Source organism: Artemia franciscana, chromosome 2 (genome assembly GCF_032884065.1).
Source record: "Artemia franciscana chromosome 2, ASM3288406v1, whole genome shotgun sequence".
In the NCBI taxonomy this organism is placed as follows: domain Eukaryota; kingdom Metazoa; phylum Arthropoda; class Branchiopoda; order Anostraca; family Artemiidae; genus Artemia; species Artemia franciscana.
In genome coordinates this window covers 46617001-46640076 of record NC_088864.1, presented here as the reverse complement: position 1 = coordinate 46640076, position 23076 = coordinate 46617001, and the positions used below count along the sequence as shown (strand labels likewise).

At 37.2% G+C, this 23076-nt stretch overlaps 1 protein-coding gene across 1 annotated transcript in view; it reads left to right on the top strand.

The window, feature by feature from the left end:
- Positions 1–23076, top strand: part of LOC136042728 (uncharacterized) — a gene marked incomplete in the record, with an annotated part of 208929 nt that overhangs the window by 133920 nt on the left and 51933 nt on the right. The window contains 1 exon segment of the mRNA XM_065727690.1: positions 1427–1503. Within this exon segment, the coding sequence (XP_065583762.1) occupies positions 1427–1503 (77 nt within the window).

Sequence of the window (23076 nt, the reverse complement as noted above, 5' to 3'; positions counted from 1 at the left end):
AGCAGATGCTAATCTCTTCAGTTACTATCTCACTGTATCTCATTAAATCTGTTTTTCAACAGACCAAAAAACCTAATGGGAAGAAATTCTCTGTAAGCTTAAAAAGAATTATAGTTACGGCCTATGAAATGCTAATAGAACTTTTATAGGTCTTCAGAATTAAGTAACTTCATGCCCAGCTAAGATTAAGCTTCACAGAAGGAACATGATTTGTAATAACAAAACTAACGAAAATAACGAAACTGTCATATTAGACGTGTTTAATTACTTAAAGAAGAATCATATGACTTATACCTCCTCCTTCCCTAGTCACTTCCCTGTATGGATCCCTCTTTTTTACCAATATTATGTAACAAAAAAAGTAAAATCAAATTAAACGAGTTTGATTCCTTAAAAGAAGAATCGTATGACTTTTACCATAGGTTAAGTTACTTATAACATGTCCACTTATATATTAAACTGAATCTTTGAAGCCTTTGTTTTAAATGAGTTGCTGTTGCAACTTTCGGCCCTTGTCTTTGAGGCTGTATGTACCTTTCCCCTTCCTCCTGAGCTTCTAATTAAGATGCCTACCTTGAAATTTCGATCCTATACAATGTGGGGCTGAAGATGGATTGGAAATAAAAAAATCTGTAGAAAAAGCGTTTGGTTGTCTTCCATTAGATTTTGGCCCTCTAAAAAGGGCAGTAGAACTCTTAATTTGCGAGCGAATGAGCGTGGTAGCAAAATATGTACTACCAGTGTTGCCAGATGCTTAATCTAAAGCTGTACCACCTAAATGTGAAAATGCGCCTAAAACTTCATTTTCTATTGAAAATGCGCCGAATGAACGATCTACCCCCCCAAAGCGCCGATTTGAAAAATTAATGTGCAACCGCCTCAAAAAAGTGCCAAAATGGCGCAAATGTGCCCTATCTGGCCCTTCTGGGTACTCCTGTATTAATCAGAACATGCTCTAGAAGTTTGCTGAATGTCAGTCTATGAAAACCGGTTTCATAGCCACAAAGACAAATGACGGGTGACAGAATGCAATGGACTTACATAATTTGGGCTATATATTTTCACATTCGGGGAGGGGAGGTAATGTTAGGTTAATTTAGATTAGGTTACTTTACCCACACACCCCTTTAATGTGCAAATGTATTGCCCGAATTATATTGATATATAAACTAAACTATTATATTTGCCTCATATTTAGGTGTATTTCGTTAGGATTAGCCTAACTTTACATCTCGAGAGTTTTCTGATTAACACAGGAGTACCGAAAAATATATTGGAGAGACGCCGCCCTTTTCCAAGTCACCGCTATTGCATTGAGTGTGATATCTAGCTGTTTTAAGTTCTATCTCAAAATTTTATTTTTATTCAATGTTGCATTTTTTTTATATTCAGGGATAATCTATTCATTGTTTTTCGTATTTTGTAGGATCGTTATGCCAACGCCGTTTCACCACACAATCCTCGTCATTTAAAAGAAAGTGAAGAGATGGCGACCCTATCAAGGTATATTTTATTCTTTGGTCATTTTCCTATATCTCTAAGAATGTTCTAGGAAAGGGTAGTTTTTGGCACAAAAGTTTAGGGGCTTTCTTATCTAACTCGCATGCGTTTACCTGCAGATTTTTGTGTAAACACTGGGAACAACACAGATTTTTGACAATTTTGTTGAAAAATGAAAATGACTAAAAATAATGGTATTATGTGATAAATACCAATAATTATATTTTCAATGTATAATTTTCCTGACGAAATATGGAAAAAAAGCATTTATATTCTATCGTGTTTCGCAATATCTTTGTTCTTTCATCGCAATCTCTTTAACTTTTTTACTCTTCATATTCGTGAATTTCATTTTTACTACTCACCTCCCGTGCCTCATCGCAGAAATAGCGATTATGTGTCCCTTTCATGAGCAATACGAAGTACTAGTCTCAATTTGGCCTTGTAGCTTTGGATTTGGCTTGAACGTAGTTTTGGCTTCGGACTTGCAAAAAAAATAACTACAGACACTAAACATCGGTTTTTGAATGAGCGCGATGTCTAACCCATAATAACTTAAAATTTTAAAATGTATTAAAAAAAAAGACTAGAAAGTGAAGAAGTACCATTGAAGCTGATTCAAGAATGATCTTATTAAGCAACCATTATTTCGCTTTATCTTTATGATAAAATTTTGTTTTGAAAAAAATATGGGAATTTTAAAAAATAGTCTAATTCCCCACGAAAATGGGGTCGAATTGAAACGAAAACTGTACCGTTGAAATCTTTATAGCCAAAAACCCGGGTATTAAGTCCCCCATCTTGAGCAACAAGGAAAATCACTAGTTTGCCTGGGGAATTATGATGGGTCTCCTTTTATATTCTCCTTTTCGCCATTACTTATTTAATTCCAATAAGTATCCATGGTCTTTTGTTCAGCCTGTTGTTCCACGGAATATATGTAGTTTTATCCACCATTTGGAGTCTAGTAATATGAAGTGTAGTAAGTCAAGTCCGTTTTAGTCTGTTTAGTTCGTGAAGCAAAAAAGCTCATTTCCGGTCTTTTTTGTTTAGTATAATATTTGTTAAGAACTTGACTCTACACAGTAAATACTGCTACTGTCAGGGGTCAATACACAAAATTTTTAGTTTTGCGAAAACTGGGTGTTGCAAATTATATGGTTTACTAGACATGTTAAGGTGTGTGACTTGCACGGACCAGTCTGCCCTAAGCACAAAACGGTTTGTTTTTTTATTGCAAATATCACGTTTTTCTTGTCTAGTCAACTGGTATATTCATGACTTGGTTATGTTTCTTGAGTATCTTAGTTGAATCGTTTAAAAGGGTTATAAAGTCAATCAATTTCCAGTTAATTATTCTTTTGAGTTCTTTGAGATTGCTATGGAATAAATTTTAGCGTTATATGGCTCTTCTCCTGTGTTGTATTTTAGTAGTTTCATAATTAATAGCTGTCCTTTGGTATCCCCATACACTTTAAATATTGAGCTGAAGCCCCCCCTCCATATCAGTATAGGACGAATACATATAAACTGGTGAAAATATAAGGGCCCTTCCTCCTCAGAGTGTATGGTTGTTGCAGTCAATAGATGAAGTCGCTTTCTTTTATTAGGGTTCTCCATTACTCTTTGTATAAACTTTTCCATTTTCTTTCTGTTTTCAAATATCGTCAAAGTCAAAGGGTGTTCCCAATACTTCCCGAATCCTTAAGTAGGTATTTTTGAACCGAATTTTGAGACGAATTTTCTTCGTTCAAGGGAAGGATAGCTGTGTACTATGTAATCAAATAAAGCCACCTTATACTCAACTATAGCTACCTTATTTAGCTATATACTGTTTTGTTCTTTTGTATTTCCTAAGAAAACAGATGTCACAAACAGATTCACAGACATTATTCTACCCCCACTTAATCTTCTGGTAATGTCAGATACGCCAATCAAGCTAGGGCGGAACGAAAATGGTCATTGGATTCTATTTTAAAGAAAGTTTGGTTCAGACACATGCTCAATTTCTGAAATCGTTTCGCTTTACCTGATTAGTATTTTTTTTTTCTTAATTTTCAGTCCCTTTTTCGCCATTAGTGAAGAGCATAGGGTCTCGTCAAAGTGAGTGTCTGAACAATGACGTATCTGCTGTTTCACTGAGTAGACAGATCGATGGATACTCTGTGGCTGGTAATGCATGGTTAAATTGGATTCCAACACTAGTACAACTACAGCTGTATACAGGTTTACACCTTTGGACTGGGGTTGAAAACAACTAGGAATTTCATTCTTAGACTACAATTTGTTCCAAAAGGGTTTATTCTTATCAATCTCAAGGATATCCTACATTCCCCTTCACTTTTATGAATGTTTGGGATAAGCTCTCAGTTACTAAACTTATTAATCAACACCTAAACCAAGGCCATATCCAAGGGGCCTACCGGGTTTGACCCTCCCTACTCCAAAATTTGTGTCTGATTCATGAACAAATTAACAAAATGCATAGAAACAAATTTCTATGCGTTATGTAAAAAAAATTTGGACCCCCTCCCCCTGAAAAAAATCCTGGATACTTCCAGGCACCAACACGCCATTTGTTTCTTATATTTATAAAGAATATAAATCATTGGTCTGCATAAAAACTCTCAACCTTCTGGAGCCCGAAAACTCAAAAATTATAAAGCAGGAATTACAGGTTTGCTACAGATTGTTTAAATAACCCATTGAACCAAAGTTGTTGAATTCTACCCCATGTTGATTTTGACAACCTTAAAATGATATTGTATAAAAAAGAATCTTCAATTCACAGTCCATAAGCTATAGATGAACGTGTCGTTCCACAATAAGCTGCTATGTTTTATTGAGAGAGACCAGTTTTTTGAATGTGTGCTTTTTTCGATATGCTGTAACCTATTAACTGGCATATCGAAATTGACAAACCTATGCTGATCGATTGGTTGGCATGGGGCTTTGAATGATGCCTTATCATAGATGGATTTGGTCTGAACGAATCTATTGCTATGCCAAATAGATTTGCCATAATTTGCATTTAGGGAGGGGTCCATGAGAAAAAGTGGTGTAGGGTTGAAGAAAAACAGATATTACCAGTGTAGACATCAGGTGAGTTGAAGCTGGTACGATTTTGTCAAAGTTTTAATAGTAGACTAGGTAGTACTATCAGTGAGTTTCTTATTTAATTTATCAGTTCAACTTGAGAAATATAACGCTTTGGACTTTGAGAGGAGTGTTTAGACCCCGTATCCTTGCTGTGGACTTTGTAGTGTTGGCTAATAATTAAAGTTTCGTTTCCAATTGGACACCACTAAATTTTACTGAAATGTTGGGACTATTATTTTCAAACAGTTTTTCGAGAAATTTCCACAAAATCTTTGTAATTATAATGCAGAAGTATAATTAATTGTATTGAAATAGCAAATATATATATAGACGGTGAAAATTGCAAATAAGACTGGATAAGACTGAAAAGCCTGCTTGAATGCCACACTCATTTATCCAAAACATTTATTGAATGAAATGTTGAATAAAAATATAAACTTTTTTTATCGTTTGATGCTTATAATCAGGTGTCATTGCAACTAAAAACAGAGAAGTTAATTACATCAAAGATTGAAGTTCTTACATGGGATTAACAGTGACATCTATATGAATACTATTATCAGAAATAGATGGCTCATAAATTGACGTCATTTGCCTTGGTGGAAGCATAGATAATGCAATAATGTAAAATATAGTTTGCTTACCTGGTTTGTTTCTTGGTTTATTGTGTAAGATATAGAATGAATGGTCAAGCTATATTTCTAACAAAATCATTCAATAAATGAAATCGCTAATTCCCACAAACGCCACAACAATTATTAACCACCAGTTAATTTATGCAGAACTACTACTCTAGGTGATGAATTGGTAACACCAGATTCCGTTCTTTTTTCCCAAAAATATTCAACTCCCCCTCCCCCCTCTTCCTTTATTCGCATAAAATTTTGCAGCAATCAAACAAAATTTTGCTCGAAAATTAGAGAAAAGGACGAAACGGATCAAATTATCGGGCCTACCTTTTTTTCAAGCATTTTTAGTATTTAGCGTGAATCATGGCTGCTACTACTCGAACTGTCGTTCGGTTGTTTAAGAATTTTCTATTATACAGGCCTTTTCAGCGAGTTTTCTATGAAAATTTTCTTCAACAATCTCATCTGGTGTTACTAATTGGAGGATTTTAGTCAGGGATTATTGTTCTTTATTTAATTTCTTCTGAGTAAAGTCTTGTGAATATTATGAAGTAATGAATAAAATACGAAAAGCTCGAGGGAGATAAATATTTGTTCTCTATTTAGATAAATACAAAAAAGTCGAAATTTATTGAGTGTGGTGATGGCCCATGTCGAGCTTGTCAAGGTATACCGGCAAAATTTTCAGTTAAACTCTGTTATTGCTTTGACTTGCAAAGTTTTTTTGAAGTATTCGGTATAGAATAACAGGCTGTTCTATCGAAATTTCCTACTCACCAATTGTAATTATATTTTTTTAAGATCAATCACGTTATTTCGTATTTCTTAAAAAAAAGATTTTTAAAACTTGTTTAAATAATTTTGAGGGACAAATTTAGACTGACAAGGGAATACGATTTCTGGAGAAACAAGTAACTCCACTTTTAAAAATGTTATTGGCTCTTTTGGGATAGGTTTTAAGTCAATAAAAAGAACAACAAAAAATCACGGCATGCTTGCGGAATTTGAATTTCGCGTCACAAATAGCCGTCACAAATAGTACATATAGATCTTATCGAAACAATTTTTCATCGCTGATGTTCACGTCAGTACAAAAAAAAAGTAAAATCAGTCAAAACTTAATACAAAAAAAAAAACAAAACAAACAAAAAATAGAGTTAATGACTAGTTTTCCTGGCTATTATACAATTCAGCACAACTGGAAACAAAACTTTGCGATATCTTTCACGTTTAGCAGGAATTTGATTCAATATAGGGACTTTTTGGGTCTTTATACGGGACAGTTTGTTGCAGGCGTGAAGGTAGGGTTTGGGGATGATGGAACGTAGTCGGGGAACAGACAGGGTCTTGGTACCGAAACGAAGGCACAGGAGATTCCTTCTCCTGACCAACGTGATGAGTCCAAACTTACCTAGTAGATAATAATACAGAACCTTCCCTTCACCATTACGATTCTAAGTGCTCGTATTTGGACATTTTCAATCGTTTAAACATGCTCTGAAGAAAGACCGTAATGCCACACTGGACAAGCATACTCCAGTATTGGCCGGATAAAATAACTATAAAGTTGGAGAAGATCCTTAGGGGAGGGCGGCAAGAAAATTCTATCTAAAGTTAAGTCAGCAGTAATTGTCTCCCCAATTAATTTAATGCATGTAACAGAGATTTTGGGAGGGATGGGGTTTGTGAAAGAAGAGGGTAATTTAAAAAAAATTAACTGTCATAACTGACGATTTATTAGCGTTAACTTTCATCTTCGACAAATAAGCTTCCTGTCTGACATTGTCGAGTAATGTCATAATTGAGCTTTTAATATTTCGTCGACAAACCTCAAGTGCTGACAGGTCGTCCACATACTTCCATCGATCTGTATGGTCAGTCATGAGACTATTTATCATTATAAGGAATAAAAAGAGACCCATCAGGATTCCCTGGATGACCCTACAAAAGATAGGAAGGGGATCGGAATAAACATTTTTATATTTAACACTTGTTAACGATTCCGTTAAATCGTTATAAGGAATAAAATGGGACCCATCAGGATTCCCTGGGGGACCCCACGAAAGATAGGCAGAGGATCGGAATAATCATTCTTATAACTTGTTAACTATTTCGTCTACGATTCGTTAAAAAGAGGCAACAATTTTAACTAAAAAATGTCTCACTTGAAACTCCCCCAGCAGTTTATTTAAAAGGCTATTGTGGTCAGTTAGGTCAAATGCTTTCTGGAGATCAATCAATAAAAGATTCAATCAAGTATCAGAGTTTTCAAGTTTTTCAAGAATAGTGTCAAGAAGACTAACAAGGTGGTGTGAAGGAGATGTCTCCTTCAGGTCTCCAAACTGTTTTATGTCAATAAGCTCAGAAATATTTGCCTTTAACCAATTAGCTAAGAAACCCTCGTAAATTTTGAAAAAAACTGGAGTCAAGGTGATTGGTTGTGCTCAGTAAAATCGTTCAGGACTCCCTTCTTTTGGATTGGAGTAATGTAGCCCTGCTTCCAGAACGACGGGTAACATCCAAAATTACTAATATCATTAAAAATACTAACAAGTGGTGTTGATAGTTTATCAGGGATTGCTTTTATTAGATCAGTTGTGAAATCAATGGGACATATACTAGTTTTGGGATTGTCCTCGGGACAATCCTTGACTCAGAGCATTTTTAACGAGTAAACGCCCTATTTCTTTGTGGTTTATTCCTGCAAATTTTGTTTCTTCCAATTCAACTCTCATGTCGTTGTGTTTAAGGGTAACAACCCTCTTTCCCTAGCACTGATCCATAGCTAATGCTGACAATCCTTACCTAATGCTTAGCTGATTTGACTGACGCCAATATTATAGCTAATTCCGTATCCATTCATAGTAAGACGCAGTTAAATTCCTGCCCTGGGTAGAGCCGGATCTGACATTTATCTATTTTGAACTTTTTAAAAAATTAAGATAAGATCAGCCAATCAGAGAGTATCTTTCGATCCTTGACTGTATAGAAAAACCCTTTATTGGAATTCGACCAGCGCAGTGTGTCCTATTGTAGCGTAGTGGGATTAATCTCAGCTTGGTAATACAGAACTCATAGTTCGAACTCAGCTGCAGCAACACACATAAGGACTCGGGATTAGGTTCCGGTAATTACTTTATGCGAAAATGCCTCCATAACATTCCAAACAAGAAGAAAAAGAACATCCAAACAGTGGGATTGATCTCTGCTTGGGAATACGGGAACCGAATTTCGATACCGAAGTTCGAGCAAACTACTGCAGGGCCTAGAATTTGATTCTAGTAATAGGATTATGTGGAAAAATCTCCGTAACAATCCAATCAAGAAGAAGAAGAACAATGGTTGTCATGGTACAATAGCGATGATACTCTTCTTTTGTGTAGGAGGATTCAAGTTCAAACCAGTCTATTGCAAAAAAATTATATCTTTCTTCATATCCCTTATCGGGTGTTTTTTAACCCTGTGGGGATACAGTGGGATTGCTCTCTACTTTGTAATATGGGACCCGGAGTCTGATCTCAGCTGGTACAGGGTGTGGAATTGCATGGGAATTGTTGATTAGCTTCTCCAAACAATCAAACCAGACTTGACTTACTTGACATAAGTCTCCTGCCGGGCACTGCTCGGCGTAGAGTGACCCCTGCCTCCTCCACCCACTTCGGTCCATGGCGAGTATTTGCTCTTCGCCCTGTCTGATGTTTGCCATCGCCAAGAACTCGGACAGGCTGTCGGACCAACGTTTCTTCGGTCGGCCGCGAGGTCGCTTCCAACCAACTTTAATAGGGTCGAAGTCGTAGATCATCTTTGCGGGTAGATGTGGTGGCATTCGAAGCAGATGCCCGAACCATCGTAAGGCTCGCTCGGCTGCTTGAGTCGAAAACCAAGACTGCTTTGTGAGCTGCAGAAGCTTTTCATTGCTGACGAAGTCGGACCATCGTAGGCCCTCAATCCTCCTCATGCTCTTTGCATGAAATACATCTATTTTCTTGAGGGTTGCAGCTGATGCTTGCCATGTCTCAGCTCCGTAAAGCATCACAGAGCCGACTAGAGCGTTGAAGATCCGCAGTTTCGTTGTGCGACTGATATTTGGTTTTCGCCAGAGGTGACGATTCAATATACCCATGGCAGAAGACGCTTTAGATAATCTTGCCTGCAGCTCGGGGAGAAGTGAACCATTTGAAGAAATTTCGGAGCCCAGGTAGGTGAAGTCTTTAACAACCTCGATGCTAGTGGTGCTGTCCAGGCTAACTGGAGAGTTAACAGCAGGAGAAGACGGGTCTATGGCCATAATTTTAGTTTTGTTCCAGTTTATATGCAGTCCTACTTTGGCAGCCTCTTCTCGCAGAATTCGGAGCGCTTCCAGCAGCTGCTCCATGGAGTCCGCTAGAATGGCCAAGTCATCGGCAAAATCGACATCTGTGATGGTATGATCTCCGAATTTGAGCCCAAAGCTGAGACATGAAGTGGTTTTTGTCATAACGTAATCTATGATGACATTGAAGAGCTCTGGGGCCACTGCTCATCCTTGGCGCACCCCTGTCGTGACTTGAAAGAACGGGCTACGCCGACCATTAACATGTACACAGCTCTCCGTCCCATGGTGCAGCGCCTTGAGAAGTCTGCAATATTTCTCGGGTAGGCCAGTCAACTCAAGAATCCGCCAAAGAGCTTTTCGATCGACTGAGTCAAATGCAGCACGGAAGTCAACGAAGGCAATAAATGCTTTCTGTCGGAACTCTGTGGTCTTCTCTACTTTTTGTCGAATCGTGAAAATCTGCTCGATGGTTGAACGATCCGACATAAAATCAGCTTGCTCCGGTCGCCGGATTTTTCGAATGATGCTCCGACATCGATCCAGCAGGACCGTTGAAAACAGTTTGCCAGTGACTGACAGTAGGGTTATTTCCCGGTAGTTGAAGCAGTCGCTTCTCGAGCCCTTTCTCTTCCATAAGGGGATGATGACACCCTTCCGCCAATCCTCGGGAATTATCTCTGTTTGCAAGATTGTAGAGAACAGGGTGTGTAGAAACAGGAGCATTGCAGGACCTCCATATTTTAGCAGCTCTGAGTTTAAGCCACAGATACCAGCAGCTTTATTATTCTTGAGTCTTTTTACTGCATGTCCAATTTCTGAGGGGCTGAAAGGCTCATCTGGAGGAACATCTGTTCCAGGTCTTTGACTGCAAGGTTGGCTGGGACTATCATTAGGAGGCGCAGACGAACCAGTATTGTTGAGGAGCGAACAGAAGTGGTCCTTCCACCGCTCAAGACAAGAACCTTCGTCAGAGAGAAGTGCACCATCCCTGGACAGGACGGGACCCAAGGTGGGAGTTTTATTTTCAGTGAGGTCTCGGAGATGCTTGAATAGACTGCCCATGTCTTTCTTTTTTGCAGCTAGCTCAATTTCATCGGCTTTCCTTGCAACAAACTTGGTTCTATCCCGGTGAATGAGTCTATTCCGCACACCATTGAGCCTCCGATATTTGGTCATGTCCCCAAGAAGTCTTGCCTTCCGTCTTTGCTCTATGACTTGCAGTGTTTCATTAGTTAGCCACGATTTCTTTGGATAACTCCTCTTGCCAAGCACTAGTTGTGCTGCTTCACTGGTCTACAATTTAAAATGCTTCCAGAGATCTTCGCTGCTATTAAGTGAGCCAAGAGCCTCGAAGCGATTCGATGTCTCGATACTGTACTTCTGGCGAGTATCTGGTTCCTTTAGTTTCCCAATATCTGCATCGACGGGTTTTCTTTTCGATCGTTGTGCATGGAGGCGAAGCCGAAGATCGGCGCACACAAGCCTATGGTCTGCGTTTCCAAGCTCTGCTGATCTGTAAGTTCTGCAATTCTTCACCAATGATCTCCAGCGTTTGGAAATAATGACGTAGTCAATCATCTTCTTTGTACGACCGTCATTACTATACCACGTGTACTGATGAATAGTTTTGCGTTGGAAGTAGGTGTTTGCAATGTAAAGGTCGTGAGATTGGCATAGTTCAAGTAAGCGGAGCCAATTGTCGTTAAGTGGGTCGGGGGATACAGGACCAACTGTGCCACGCCATAAACCCATATCATCGCGCACTGTCGCATTAAAGTCTCCAAGGAGAACAGTTATATCATGGGGGGGGGGTACTGTTGCAAGGCATCTGGACAAAGCAGAGTAGAAATCCTCCTTAGTCGCATCGTCAGAATCGTTGGTCGGGGCATAGCATACGATGACAGTCATCTTGCCATGCTTGTGTCCAAAGCGGGTCTTCATTAATCTGTCAGATACAGCTTTATGTAAAAGTAAGGCCTTTCTTGTAAGGCTATTTAGTGCAAGGCCAACACCATTCCTTCTCGAGCTTCCTCCAGACCAGAGCAATGAGTCACTGTTACCTATTCACTCTTCTCCGCTTCCGGTAAGACGTGTTTCTGTAAGACCTGTAATTGACACTTTGTTCTTGCGAAGTTCTTCAGAGAGTAGGCTCTTTGACGCAGGTGCATTCAAAGTCAAGACATTCCAGGTGGCAATTCGTAGCCCCCTTCGGTCCCTAAGGTTTAGTCTGTCAGTCTTTCTGACGTCGTCAGCATGTCCATTGACGCGCGATGGTCGAGATCTTAAAAGGGAATCCGGGTCCGAGGCTGTATTGTCACTTTTCGTAGCACTTAATTTTCGGGTGGAGGGTCGCTAGCCCAACCGACCCTAGGCCAGACAGAGTCTGCCTCATTCCGGACGAAGTCCATTCACCTGCAATCAAACCAGAAGAAGAACTATATAACGTACGTCTTCTACTTTAGCTTGCCTGAACTAGCCACTAAGATGAATCTTACTATGAATGGCTCTGATGTTAGTTAAAATCTCGGATGTTTTGCAAATCTTACCCAATGATCCTTTAGTTTTCAACTGGGCTCCAAGAGTTTGCTTGCTTTCATAATCATATTTTAAAATTTGGAAATACAGAGTGTGATTTATTCTCACTTGCCCTCTAGATGGCGTCTGATAATGAATGCACTAAAAAAGGGGAAAAAAGATGTTGTCGATGCAGAATATTGCGCTTGGAGCCACTTTTCTTGTTTTTCAAGCCAATGAATTTTCCTTGTTATTCAAGCCAAGAGACAGTTAGTTTCCTACGTAGGGGTATTGGATAAGGCGATTCTAATAGCGTAGTTCTTTTTTTTTGATCTGACTCTAGATTTAGGAGTTATGGGCTATTGTATTTGTTAGTATGCGAAATGATCGTCTCTTACTAGGTTGCAAGCTACCGCTGCAACTCGGATCACTAGTGTATCTTAGAACCAAAGATAGTAGAGATCCAACTCAAAATAGAACCAAGCTTGCCTTCCAATGTAAAAAAAAAAAAAAAAAAAAACTATTTGATCGTTTCCATGGATAGTTTTATCATTTACTTGAACGCATTGGATAAAAATCGGGCTGAGAGATGTGCTCTAGTGATGAACTTCGTCTATAGGGGCCTTTACGTCTGCATTTTCTCTGGCAAAAGGTTGTAGCTGAAAAATTGAATTCCTCTTATATCGTAATACATTTTTGTGCAAGCTTTATTATGGATACCATAATTTTTTTTTAGCTTTGATTAGGTCTAAATTTTAGGTCTGATCAAATTATGCTTTTGATTAGTTCATCTCTTAAGGACTGAATGATCATAGCGTTTTCATGCTAAAAACGGCTGTATTTATTCAATACAGCTGTTTTACGACAGGTTTTGTGCTTAAAATTGTTTCTGGTTTAGTCTACATTTTCAGCGGTTTTTAACCTAATTTCTTTAACCTTGAAAGTTTCACTCAGCAAAACTTAATATTTTCAATACAGCATTTACCAAAATACTTTCTATAGAAGTTTAAGCCTCCGTGTTTTATAGATTTATAATATTTGCGAAGCAATCACTGCCTTTCTCTTTGAAACAGGTCATGTTATTTTTCACTTGTATAAGCTCTTAGAACGCTTGAAGAAAAAACTTTGACTGTTCAACCCTTCAATCGAAGGTTGTTGAGACCTTACGAAAACAGCCAAAGAGATTACGAAAACAGCCAAAAAAAAGAGACTGTACAACCCTTTAATCGAAGGTTGTTGAGACCTTACAAACATGCAACAAAGCCAAAAAAGGCAAGAAAGCCAAAAAAAAACCCATAAATAGAAAAGACTGTTTAGTCCTTTAATCGAAGGTTGTAGAGATCTTACGATCATGCAACAAAGCCAAAAAAAGTTAAAATTAAAAAAAAAAGTTAATCGTTCCCATGGATACTTTTATTGTATTGTATCAGATTAACGACGCTTCTTGACAACTAAGGTCCCTGCGTCGGCCCTACAGTGCATTCCTGCAGCATGATTCGATCTCTGGGTCCCGTATTACCAAGCTAAGGTCAAACACACTGCGCCACCACAGGACGATGGATACTTTTATCCTTTCCGTAACAAGACGATTCATAATTTGGCGACTGTTGTACTTCAATGATGAATTTGTCTTCGGGTCTACGTAAAAATAATTCCATCTACTTTCTTAGTAGGATGTTTTTGTACAAGTTTTATTCTTGATTTAACATTTTTTAAATGTATTTATAAAATTTGCTATTAACAACGGAGCTGATCTTTCTTAGTCTTCGAATTATTTTATTGGGCATAAAATAGTGGAAGAATTTTACCGTCGAGTGGAAAGCTTCACCATTGCCATACCTCAATATCCTATAAAAGCTTTGTTTCAAAGAAATTGATATTTTTATAGGAACTTTTAATTGTTATGCAGATTTTTATTCGTGGAATTTTATGGCTGGGAAGTTTTATGTCCCTGGTCACACAGATGAGCTAACAACCTCTAAAATGCTAGACATAGAATGTGAACCAAAAGAAGAACAAGATTTTCTTTCATTGCTTTCCACCTTTCCCACTAATATGAGAAATGCAGATGCTAAATTAGCTAATTGCATATAATAAATAATAGAGGAAGGTGATATGGAAGATACGTTGATGGGCTTGATTATAATATACGGTTTATCTAGTTAAAAAAAAGAAGAAAAATGGAGGATTTTACCTTAGAGGGTGAAAAAGAAGATTTTCAGTTTTACGTTGAGAGGGTTGTATTTTCCCGAGAGAGATATCTTGAGAAGGGTGGTCTCGGTTTTAATTTCTTTAAGGATTTTTGTCAGGAATATCACTTTTATAATAAATAATGTTATCATTTTTTTTTATCAGGAATAATCACAGCAAACTAGTATTCATAGAAACTAAAAACAAGGCTTTAAATAGTTTTATTTCAAGATCTGGCGCCCTTCTTAAGTAGTAAACCATTTGTGACTACATGAATTGCTGTTCTCTGCTATTTTACACCAGAAATTGTTGGCTTTAGCTCAAAGTCCAAAAATTAGGAGAGGTGGTTGAACCGAGTCGTATCAAACCGTATCGACCTTGAATCGTATTGAACCGATGGTCATAGAAAGTGCGCATACGGCTCGTTTGATCTTTTATTGTAAGTTTTGGTGCCATTCTTAAGTAGAAATACATGGTGCCTACATGAGTTATTGTTTTCCACTATGTTGTGCCAAAAATTGGTAGGTCTGGCTCTACTGTCAAAAATTTTTGAGAACCGATCGATTTGTATTGAACTGTATTGATATCGAATTGTATCAAACCAATGGCCATACAAACTACACGTAAGTCTCGTGTAAATGTTTTGTTTAGGTTCTGGGGCCATTTTCAAGTAGCCTAGCATGATGCCTCCGTGAATTGCTATACTCTGTTATTGTGTGCCAAGAATTGCAAAAACTATGAAAACCGATCGTACTGATTCATAGCAGACTGCATCGATATCGAATTGTATCGAATCAATGGCCTTAAAAAATACACATAAGTCTCGCGTAAATGTTTTGTTTAAGTTCTGGGGTCCTTTTCGAGTAGCCAAGCATGGTGCCTCCATGAATTGCTCTGCTATGTTATTGTTTGCTAAGAAATGCAAAAACTATGAGAATCGATCGAACTGATTCGTATCAAACTGCATTGATATCGAATTTTATCATCAATGGCCTTAGAAACTACACATGGATAGCTGTACTCTGATATTCCGTGCCAAGAAAAGCAAAAACTATGGGAACCGATCGAACTAATTCGTATCAAACTGCATCGATGTTGAATTGTATCTAACCAATGGCCTTATAAAACACATATAAGTCTCGTGTAAAAGTTTCTGTTTAAGTTCTGGGGCCATCCAGGAAAAAGTACATACTCCTGCGCAGAAATTCCCATAAATGGTGGAGGGGGTGCTGCCTAAATTCTCTGCTTTGTCACCTTAGTTTTTATTGTATCCTAGAAATCTTATTTCCAGTTCTTTCTAGTTCTGCACGCTGCATCCACAATTTAAGGACATTTCCCCTAGCTAGACATCCTCCTCCTGCTGAAACGATCGGAGCAAAAAAAAGAGAAACAAAAATCAGTCCTACTTTCCTTCGGCACATATTGCCCTATTAAAAGAAAAAAAATTGAAATTTTAATTGAAATCACGAGGACTAATTTTAAGCCCTGTAAGTTAACCTAAATATTGCCATCCCTAACTGCAAAACTAAAATGAAGAATAGAGGTTCGTTCCCTCTTGAACAAAAAAAAATCAGTTTTACTTTCCTTTGGCACATATTGGCCTATAAAAAGAAAAAAATATATTGAAATTTAATTGAAATGATGAGTACTAATTTTAAGCTCTCTCAGCTAACCTAAGGATTGTCATCCCTAACTGCAAAACTAAAATGAAGAATAGAGGTTTGCTCCCCCTTGATTCAAAAGGATTGTCATCCACCATTGTTAGAGTCTTCTACGAAAATCCAATAAAAAACCGTCAAAACCCCAAATCTGGACTAAGTTCAAATAAAAGCTCTTGTATCACCCCAAAGGGCTTTGTTCCCAGAAGTCATTTAGCATAGGGTGTCTATAGGTTTCTACCCCTGGATAGACGATGGGTATAGGAGCGCTAATAAATTCCATAATTCGGGTGCCAAAATGAACAAAGCATGTCCTATCGGGTTTTTGCACAGACCATCCGGATCTCTATCTAGCTAGTATCAATACGTGCTTTGCAATCATATGCGGTGACGCAAGCCGTATCTTTCTCATGGTCAGTTTGAGCCAGTGTTTATCCAACATTTGTCATGATTATAAGTCGTTTGTGGTGCACTAATAAAAGGATTGTCTAAATTATGCCTATCGTAAGGCAACTGACGACACATAGGGTTGCGGCGCCCCGGCCGCCACCTAGGATGTCGGTGGCTAAGCGGCCCTTAACCTGTAAAGGGGACTTGGCTTTAAATCCGATCTATACATGCAGGTACAAAGCTTTTCAGTTGCTAATCTTGTTTTGTTGTTGTTTCGGTTTAGTAGTAGGATGTTGTAGCTTTTTTAATGATAGACCTTTCAAGGCTTTCAATGTTTGATCAGTTTAGTACAGATTAAATAAAAAAAAAAAACAAGTTTTCAACTGAAAGTAAGAAGCAACATTAAAACTTAAAAAAGAACAGAAATTGTTGCGTATATGAAGGGGGTTGTCCCCTCCTCAATACCTCGCTCTTTTACGCTAAAGTTTTTCTTATGGAACATGTAAAAAAGTTTATTATTCTAATTAAATGGGGCCCTTGTGATTCAGGAATCATTCTAAAACTTAACTTTTTTCATTATTTTGATGGTTTTCTGAACGCTGGTTTCGTTTATTCTAGTCATTACAATCGTAAGTAAGTCTCACGTCCTCCCTCCCTAACGACGTCCCCTCTCGCTCGTACAAGGTTTTAGTTGAGATTTTTTACTCCACCTGAATTTTTGAGCAAGTTTTGTCAAAATTTGGTCGTAAGTTCAAAAAGGGCATACAACATTATCCGTTTCACCGAGTTTTAGATAAACTTGCTAGTCAAGAATAAAGAATAACATGAACAACACTTATGAAACACTAACTTTACAATAGTATTTAGAATATCGGGATGTTTTTGCATTTATTTCCATATTCCAAGCAGAATTCACAAAATTTTTTGTTTTATTGCGGTAAAATTCTAGTTGATTGACTTTTGGTTATCTCAGAAGGGGGTTAGGTTAGGGAAATGAAACTCTCAGGGATGGGTCTAAAGGTTAAAGTATGTCCCGGGAAGGTATTTGAAGTACCCACCTCCACTCCTCCCTCTAGAGGGCCCTGCAATTCGCCTACATGACAGGTATATACCTATTGAAATTTTGACAAACAACATTTTACCTTAACTTTTAGTTAGCAGTTGCCTTTTCTCTGCCTTTAGTTCTAAAAATGTAATTCCTGTTATTTGAGTAGAATTCTGAGCAATATCAATGTTTTTTTTTTCAAAATTTAGGAAATGTATTTGCATATCTTTAAAACCTTATAAATTGGGATTGAGAAAAGTTGTGAAGCTGCAACAATTTTGTTGCACTTCATTCAAGCAGAAGATCTATTTTGCAAGGTTTCACTATTATAACACATATATTTTTAAAGGTCATCAAAGGTCAGAGCCCTCAAGAGGGAGAAGGAGTGTAGGTGGGTTACTTTAAAATACCTTCCCAGGTCATACTTTAGCATTTAGACTCATCCCTGAAAGTTTCATTTTCTTAACCTAGCCCCTTTCTGAGATAGCCAAAAGTCAATCAGCTAGAATTTTACTTTTATTTCAACCAACTATATTTCTAAGCTTACCATGCCTGCTGAGCTCACACAGTCTAATCCGCCTTTTTTTCAAATTTCCAAGAAAACACAACTAGAAGACGACTAAGGTATCGTAGGTTATATTTATTTTTTCAAAAGGAAACTTAATATTTTTCTTGAAATGCAGATTTTCTTTGGATTTATGTTTAAATTTATTGAGTGTCAGAAGGGACCTAGGCTTTAACAGTTACAGAAATCTCATTTTTAATACACTATTTTAAAGGAGTGCTAATAATAGCATTCACTTGAACCATAAGCCTTTTCAGAAGCGTCTCTGATGTCTGCTTTAAATTCTTGTTCACTTAAAGGAAGGCACCCACGTGATAGGAATGGTTGATTTAAGCCCTATGTTTGGCATTAAGACCAAGTACAACAGGGATTTTGATCCTTATAGCTTTCGATCGCTATATATATATATATATATATATATATATATATATATATATATATATATATATATATATATATATATATATATATATATATAATATATATATATACTATAATATATACAAGCTGTCAAGGCTTATAAAAATGTTACGATAACACGATACTCCCATTTAATAAAATAATACTGAAAAACAAAGAAATGAAAAGAATAATTTACAGCAAAATTGGGGATCACGGATGCGTGTTTATTTGTTTTTTTTTCCAGGGGTGATCGCATCAACTCAGTGTTCCTAGAATGTCGCAAAAGGCCTCGTTCTAACAGAAATTAAAAGTTCTAGTGCGCTTTTTAAGTGACCAAAAAATTGGAGGGCACCTAGTCCCCCTCCCACGGTCATTTTTCCCCAAAGTCATCGGATCAAAATTCTGAGATAGCCATTTTATTCACCATAGTCGAAAAACCTAATAACTATGTCTTCGGGATGACTTACTCCCCCGCATTCGCCGTGGGAGGGGCTGCAAATTATAAACTTGGACCTGTGTTTACATATAGTAATGGTTACTGGGAAGTGTACAGACGTTTTCAGGGGGATTTTTTTGGTTTGAGGGGAGGGAGGTTAAGTGGGAGGATATTTCCATGGAAGAGCTTCTCATGGGGGAAGAGACTTTCAGTGAAGGGGTGCAGGATTTTCTAGCATTATTAAAAAAAAAAACAATGAAAAAATAGATATGAAAATTTTTTTGTACTGAAAGTGAGGACCAGAATTAAAACTTAAAACGAACAGAAATTATTACGCATATGAGGGGCTTACCTCCTCGTAATACCTCGCTCTTTACGCTAAGGTATTTTTAGTAATTTCAACTATTTATTTTACGGTCTTTGTGATTCAGGGGTCATTCTTAAGGAATTGGGACAAAATTTAAGCTTTAATGTAAAGAGCGAGGTATCGACGAGGGGTGAGCCCCCTCATATACGCAATAAAAACATACGAATATAGAAGTTCGCTACGTAAGTTAATTCGTAAGTTACGTATATCTTTTACTTATGAAAACGTCCGTAAAAAATTAAAAGTTATAGTTGCCTTTTTAAGTAATCGAAAAAATGGAGGGCAACTAGGCCGCCTCCCTCGCTCCTTTTTTCTCAAAATCTTCCGATTAAAACTATGAGAAAGCCATTTAGCCAAAAAAAATAATTAATAGGCAAATTTCATTTTAATTATTTATGTGCAGAGAGCCAAGATCAAAAAATGCATTAATTCAAAAACGTCCACAAATTAAACAAAACAAAAAAAACAAGTTTTTTAAAATGAAAGTAAGGAGCGACATTAAAGCTTAAAACGAACAGAAATTACTCTGTATATGAAAGGGACTTTTCCTTCTCAGCGCCCCCCTCTTTACGCTAAAGTTTTTTACTGTTTGAAAAAGTAGAGTTAAGAGAAAGAGTCAAACTTTAGCGCAAAGAGCAAGGCGTTGAGGAGGAAAAGCCCCTTTTACATACGGAGTGATTTCTGTTCGTTTTAAGTTTTAATGTCGCTCCTTACTTTCATTTAAAAAAAAACTTTTTTTTGTCTAGTTAGCCTAGAATTCAACCCATTTCATCTTGAAAAAATTAGACACTTGTTACGTTAAGCGCCAACATCTTGGAAATATGGGGGAAGACATTTAATGTCTTCCAAGAAGTCGTGTACAAATTATGAACATGGAAAAATGAGAAGTAGTCATTTTTCAAACTATTTAATGCTCATGGTAATACCCCTCCCCCTGCATGTGACAAATTTGGTTTTGATGCCGATGATTTAGGCGTACTTTTCGTGCGAATAATAGTGGTTCTGATTCATTTGTGATTTCGCTAGATTATTGTAACTGGTCAGAGGTCAATTTGACTAAGTCCATAAAACAGACAGATGAGAAAATTGAAAAAGAAATGTCCTTTGCTTGTTTGAATTTAACCCACAATATCATCTGATGGAATAAGTAGTGCAGCATTTTCTGTTTTTGCTTTTGTGACTCAGTAGGAATAGTGATGTTTTTTAATAAATTTGATTTTTTGTGTCAACAAGTTTTCTGTCCTTTTTTTGGTATTATCCCTTATTTCAGGGAACGTCCTTGTGATTGCATAAAGCTAACACTTAATAGTTAATCCGTTGCCTTAGGATTAACAGCTAAAAATGTAAAAAAAAAGTGATTCAGATTAGGTTCTGAATTGCTAAGATAATATCTTTTTAATTTACAATGTAAATATAAAAATTAGTTGTTGTTGTTGCCTAATTCCAGTTTTATGGCTGATAAATTCATTAAACAAACATTCCGTCTGCTGATAAGGCAAGTAGAATAAATACGGCACAACTTATGCGGCATTAGTCATGTCCCTGATTAGGTTTTTTCTATTCATGATTAAAATTCAAACCATCGCTGTTATCAAATTGCCTTGTTTGATATAATTAGTATATTGCTGCATAAACAAACTTTAGTTACTTTATTTACGAACAAGCTAGCCAAGAATAAACAGCATGGATGCTGCCACATAATTTCTAAGCACTAAACGTAGAACTAATGGTGAATGTCCATAGAACCACGCTTTTCACATAACAAAAGGGAGGAAACACTGTTTTGCAATTAAACTAACTGATTAAATAAAACATCATTCGACTATGTGTATTTGATTGAGGTGCGAGTGTGATAGGGGGGGGGGGTAGGGGTAGGCCTGTTTCCCAAAAACTAGCTTTTAGGATTTTCCTTATAAATATTAATTTGTGCTTTTTTGTTTTGCCTTCTTTTAAATATGTGGTGTCCTTCAAAAAGATGAGATTTATATGGTAGAGATTGTCTAAGTAAAATAGACACGGACTGGAACATAAGCTTCTAGTGTTTGTGTATTTCTATGTTTACAGTTTAAGGCGAGTACTTCTCAGGGGTGACTATAATTCTCAAATTATTATTATAAATGATGAACTTTAGTGTAAAGGCTTGGGGTTAAGGGAGACTCAACCACACTTGGGAACTTTTCTTACGGGATCTTGCGGTAGTTGAACTAAGGAGGATGGTTGTTCCTTTGAGTACCAGCTGTAAGTCCCTTAGCCACTTTTTTTTGCATGACACTTCTTGATTTCTCATATGATCATACTTCAAAGAAGAAACATAATATTTTTGACAATTTTCAAATACTAATCAAACTCAATTTTTATGGCACTTGGTATCTACCAAGATACCAATCCTGGTAATCGGAAAATTAGAAAAAATGAGGTATTTTTAACTTACGACCGGGTGATCGGATCTTACTGAAATTTGATGTTTGGAAGGATATCTTGTTTTAAAACTCTTATTTTAAATCCCAATCGAATCCGATGACGCTGCAGGGAGTTGGGAAGGGGCCCTAAAATCTTGGAAAGTGTTTAGAGTGGAGGGATCGGGATGAAATTTGGTGGGAAAAATAATCACAAGTCCTAGATACGTGATTGACATAACCGGAACGAATCCGCTCTCTTTGGGGGGTGGGGATTAATTCTGAAAAATTAGAAAAAATGAGGTATTTGTAACTTACGAACGGGTGATCAAATCTTAATGAAATTTGATCTTTAGAAGGATCTTGTGCTTTAGCACTCTCATTTTAAATCTTGACCAGATCTGGTGACATTAGGGGGAGCTGGAGGGGGAAACCGGAAATCTTGGAAAACGCTTATAAATGTCGTAGATACGTGATTGACGTAACCATACTGGATCCACGCTATTTGAGGGATTTAGTTGATGGGTTCAATGCTTTGGCAAGTTTGGTGCCTGGACATGTTAGGACGATGAAAATTGGTAGGCGTGTCAGGGAGCTGCATAAATTGACTTGATAAAGTCGTTTTCCCCGGTTCGACCATCTGGGGGCTGAAGGGAGAGAAAAAATTAAAAAAATCGAGGTATTTTTAACTTACGAGTGGGCGATCGGATCTTAATGAATTTTGATATTTAGAAGGACCTCGTGACTCAGACCTCTTATTCTAAATCCCAACCGGCATTAAGCTTCTGATTTTGCTTTTAAAGCAATCTATTAATTCTTCGAATTTTGCCGGAGCTCATACCATATGAGCTCTTGGCTCTTCTGACCTCGTCACAATTGCCATATGAGCTCTTAGATCTTGTTTTTTAGAGCTGGGATCAATTTAAAATTGTATTGTATTTGAAATGTAATATTACCTTTGATTTAACACCGCGCAACCTACTGAATTATTTCCTGTTCAACATTTGTATGCTACCCTCACCCTCTCTTAGTAACTGAATTCACAAGATCCAGAACAGACACTGGATCTGTGCTAGGGCGAAATTATAGTTCATTTGATAGTGCTGCTCGGTGTTTTTTAATATTTTTAACTTTTTTTTGGAAGAAGCAAGCTAGCATATTCTCATTGGCCTAAAATGACTTGATTGCTGCATTAAAAACGAACAGAACTTTTTTTAAAAGTGAAGCGAAACTAGAATCACGTTAAAATTTAAACAAACATAAACTGTCATACAGTTGATAGGGGTTGCCACAACTAAACGATCCATTCTCTACGCTAAAGTTTAACCATTATATGTATTAATCATATTTTCAACAACACACAAGTTAAACTGAGGCGTAGAGGGGTTTTTGTCCTGAGGGTGGCTGCCCCCCTGATCTGTAGGACAATATCTACATGGCTTTTAAGTCTTATCGTCACTTTTACTTTCATAGGGAAAAACTCAATTTTTAAATATAATTGAACCGAGTCTTTAATCTAATTCATACCGGAAAGGTTTAGCCTAAAATATTTGTCATTCCTAAAACTGAT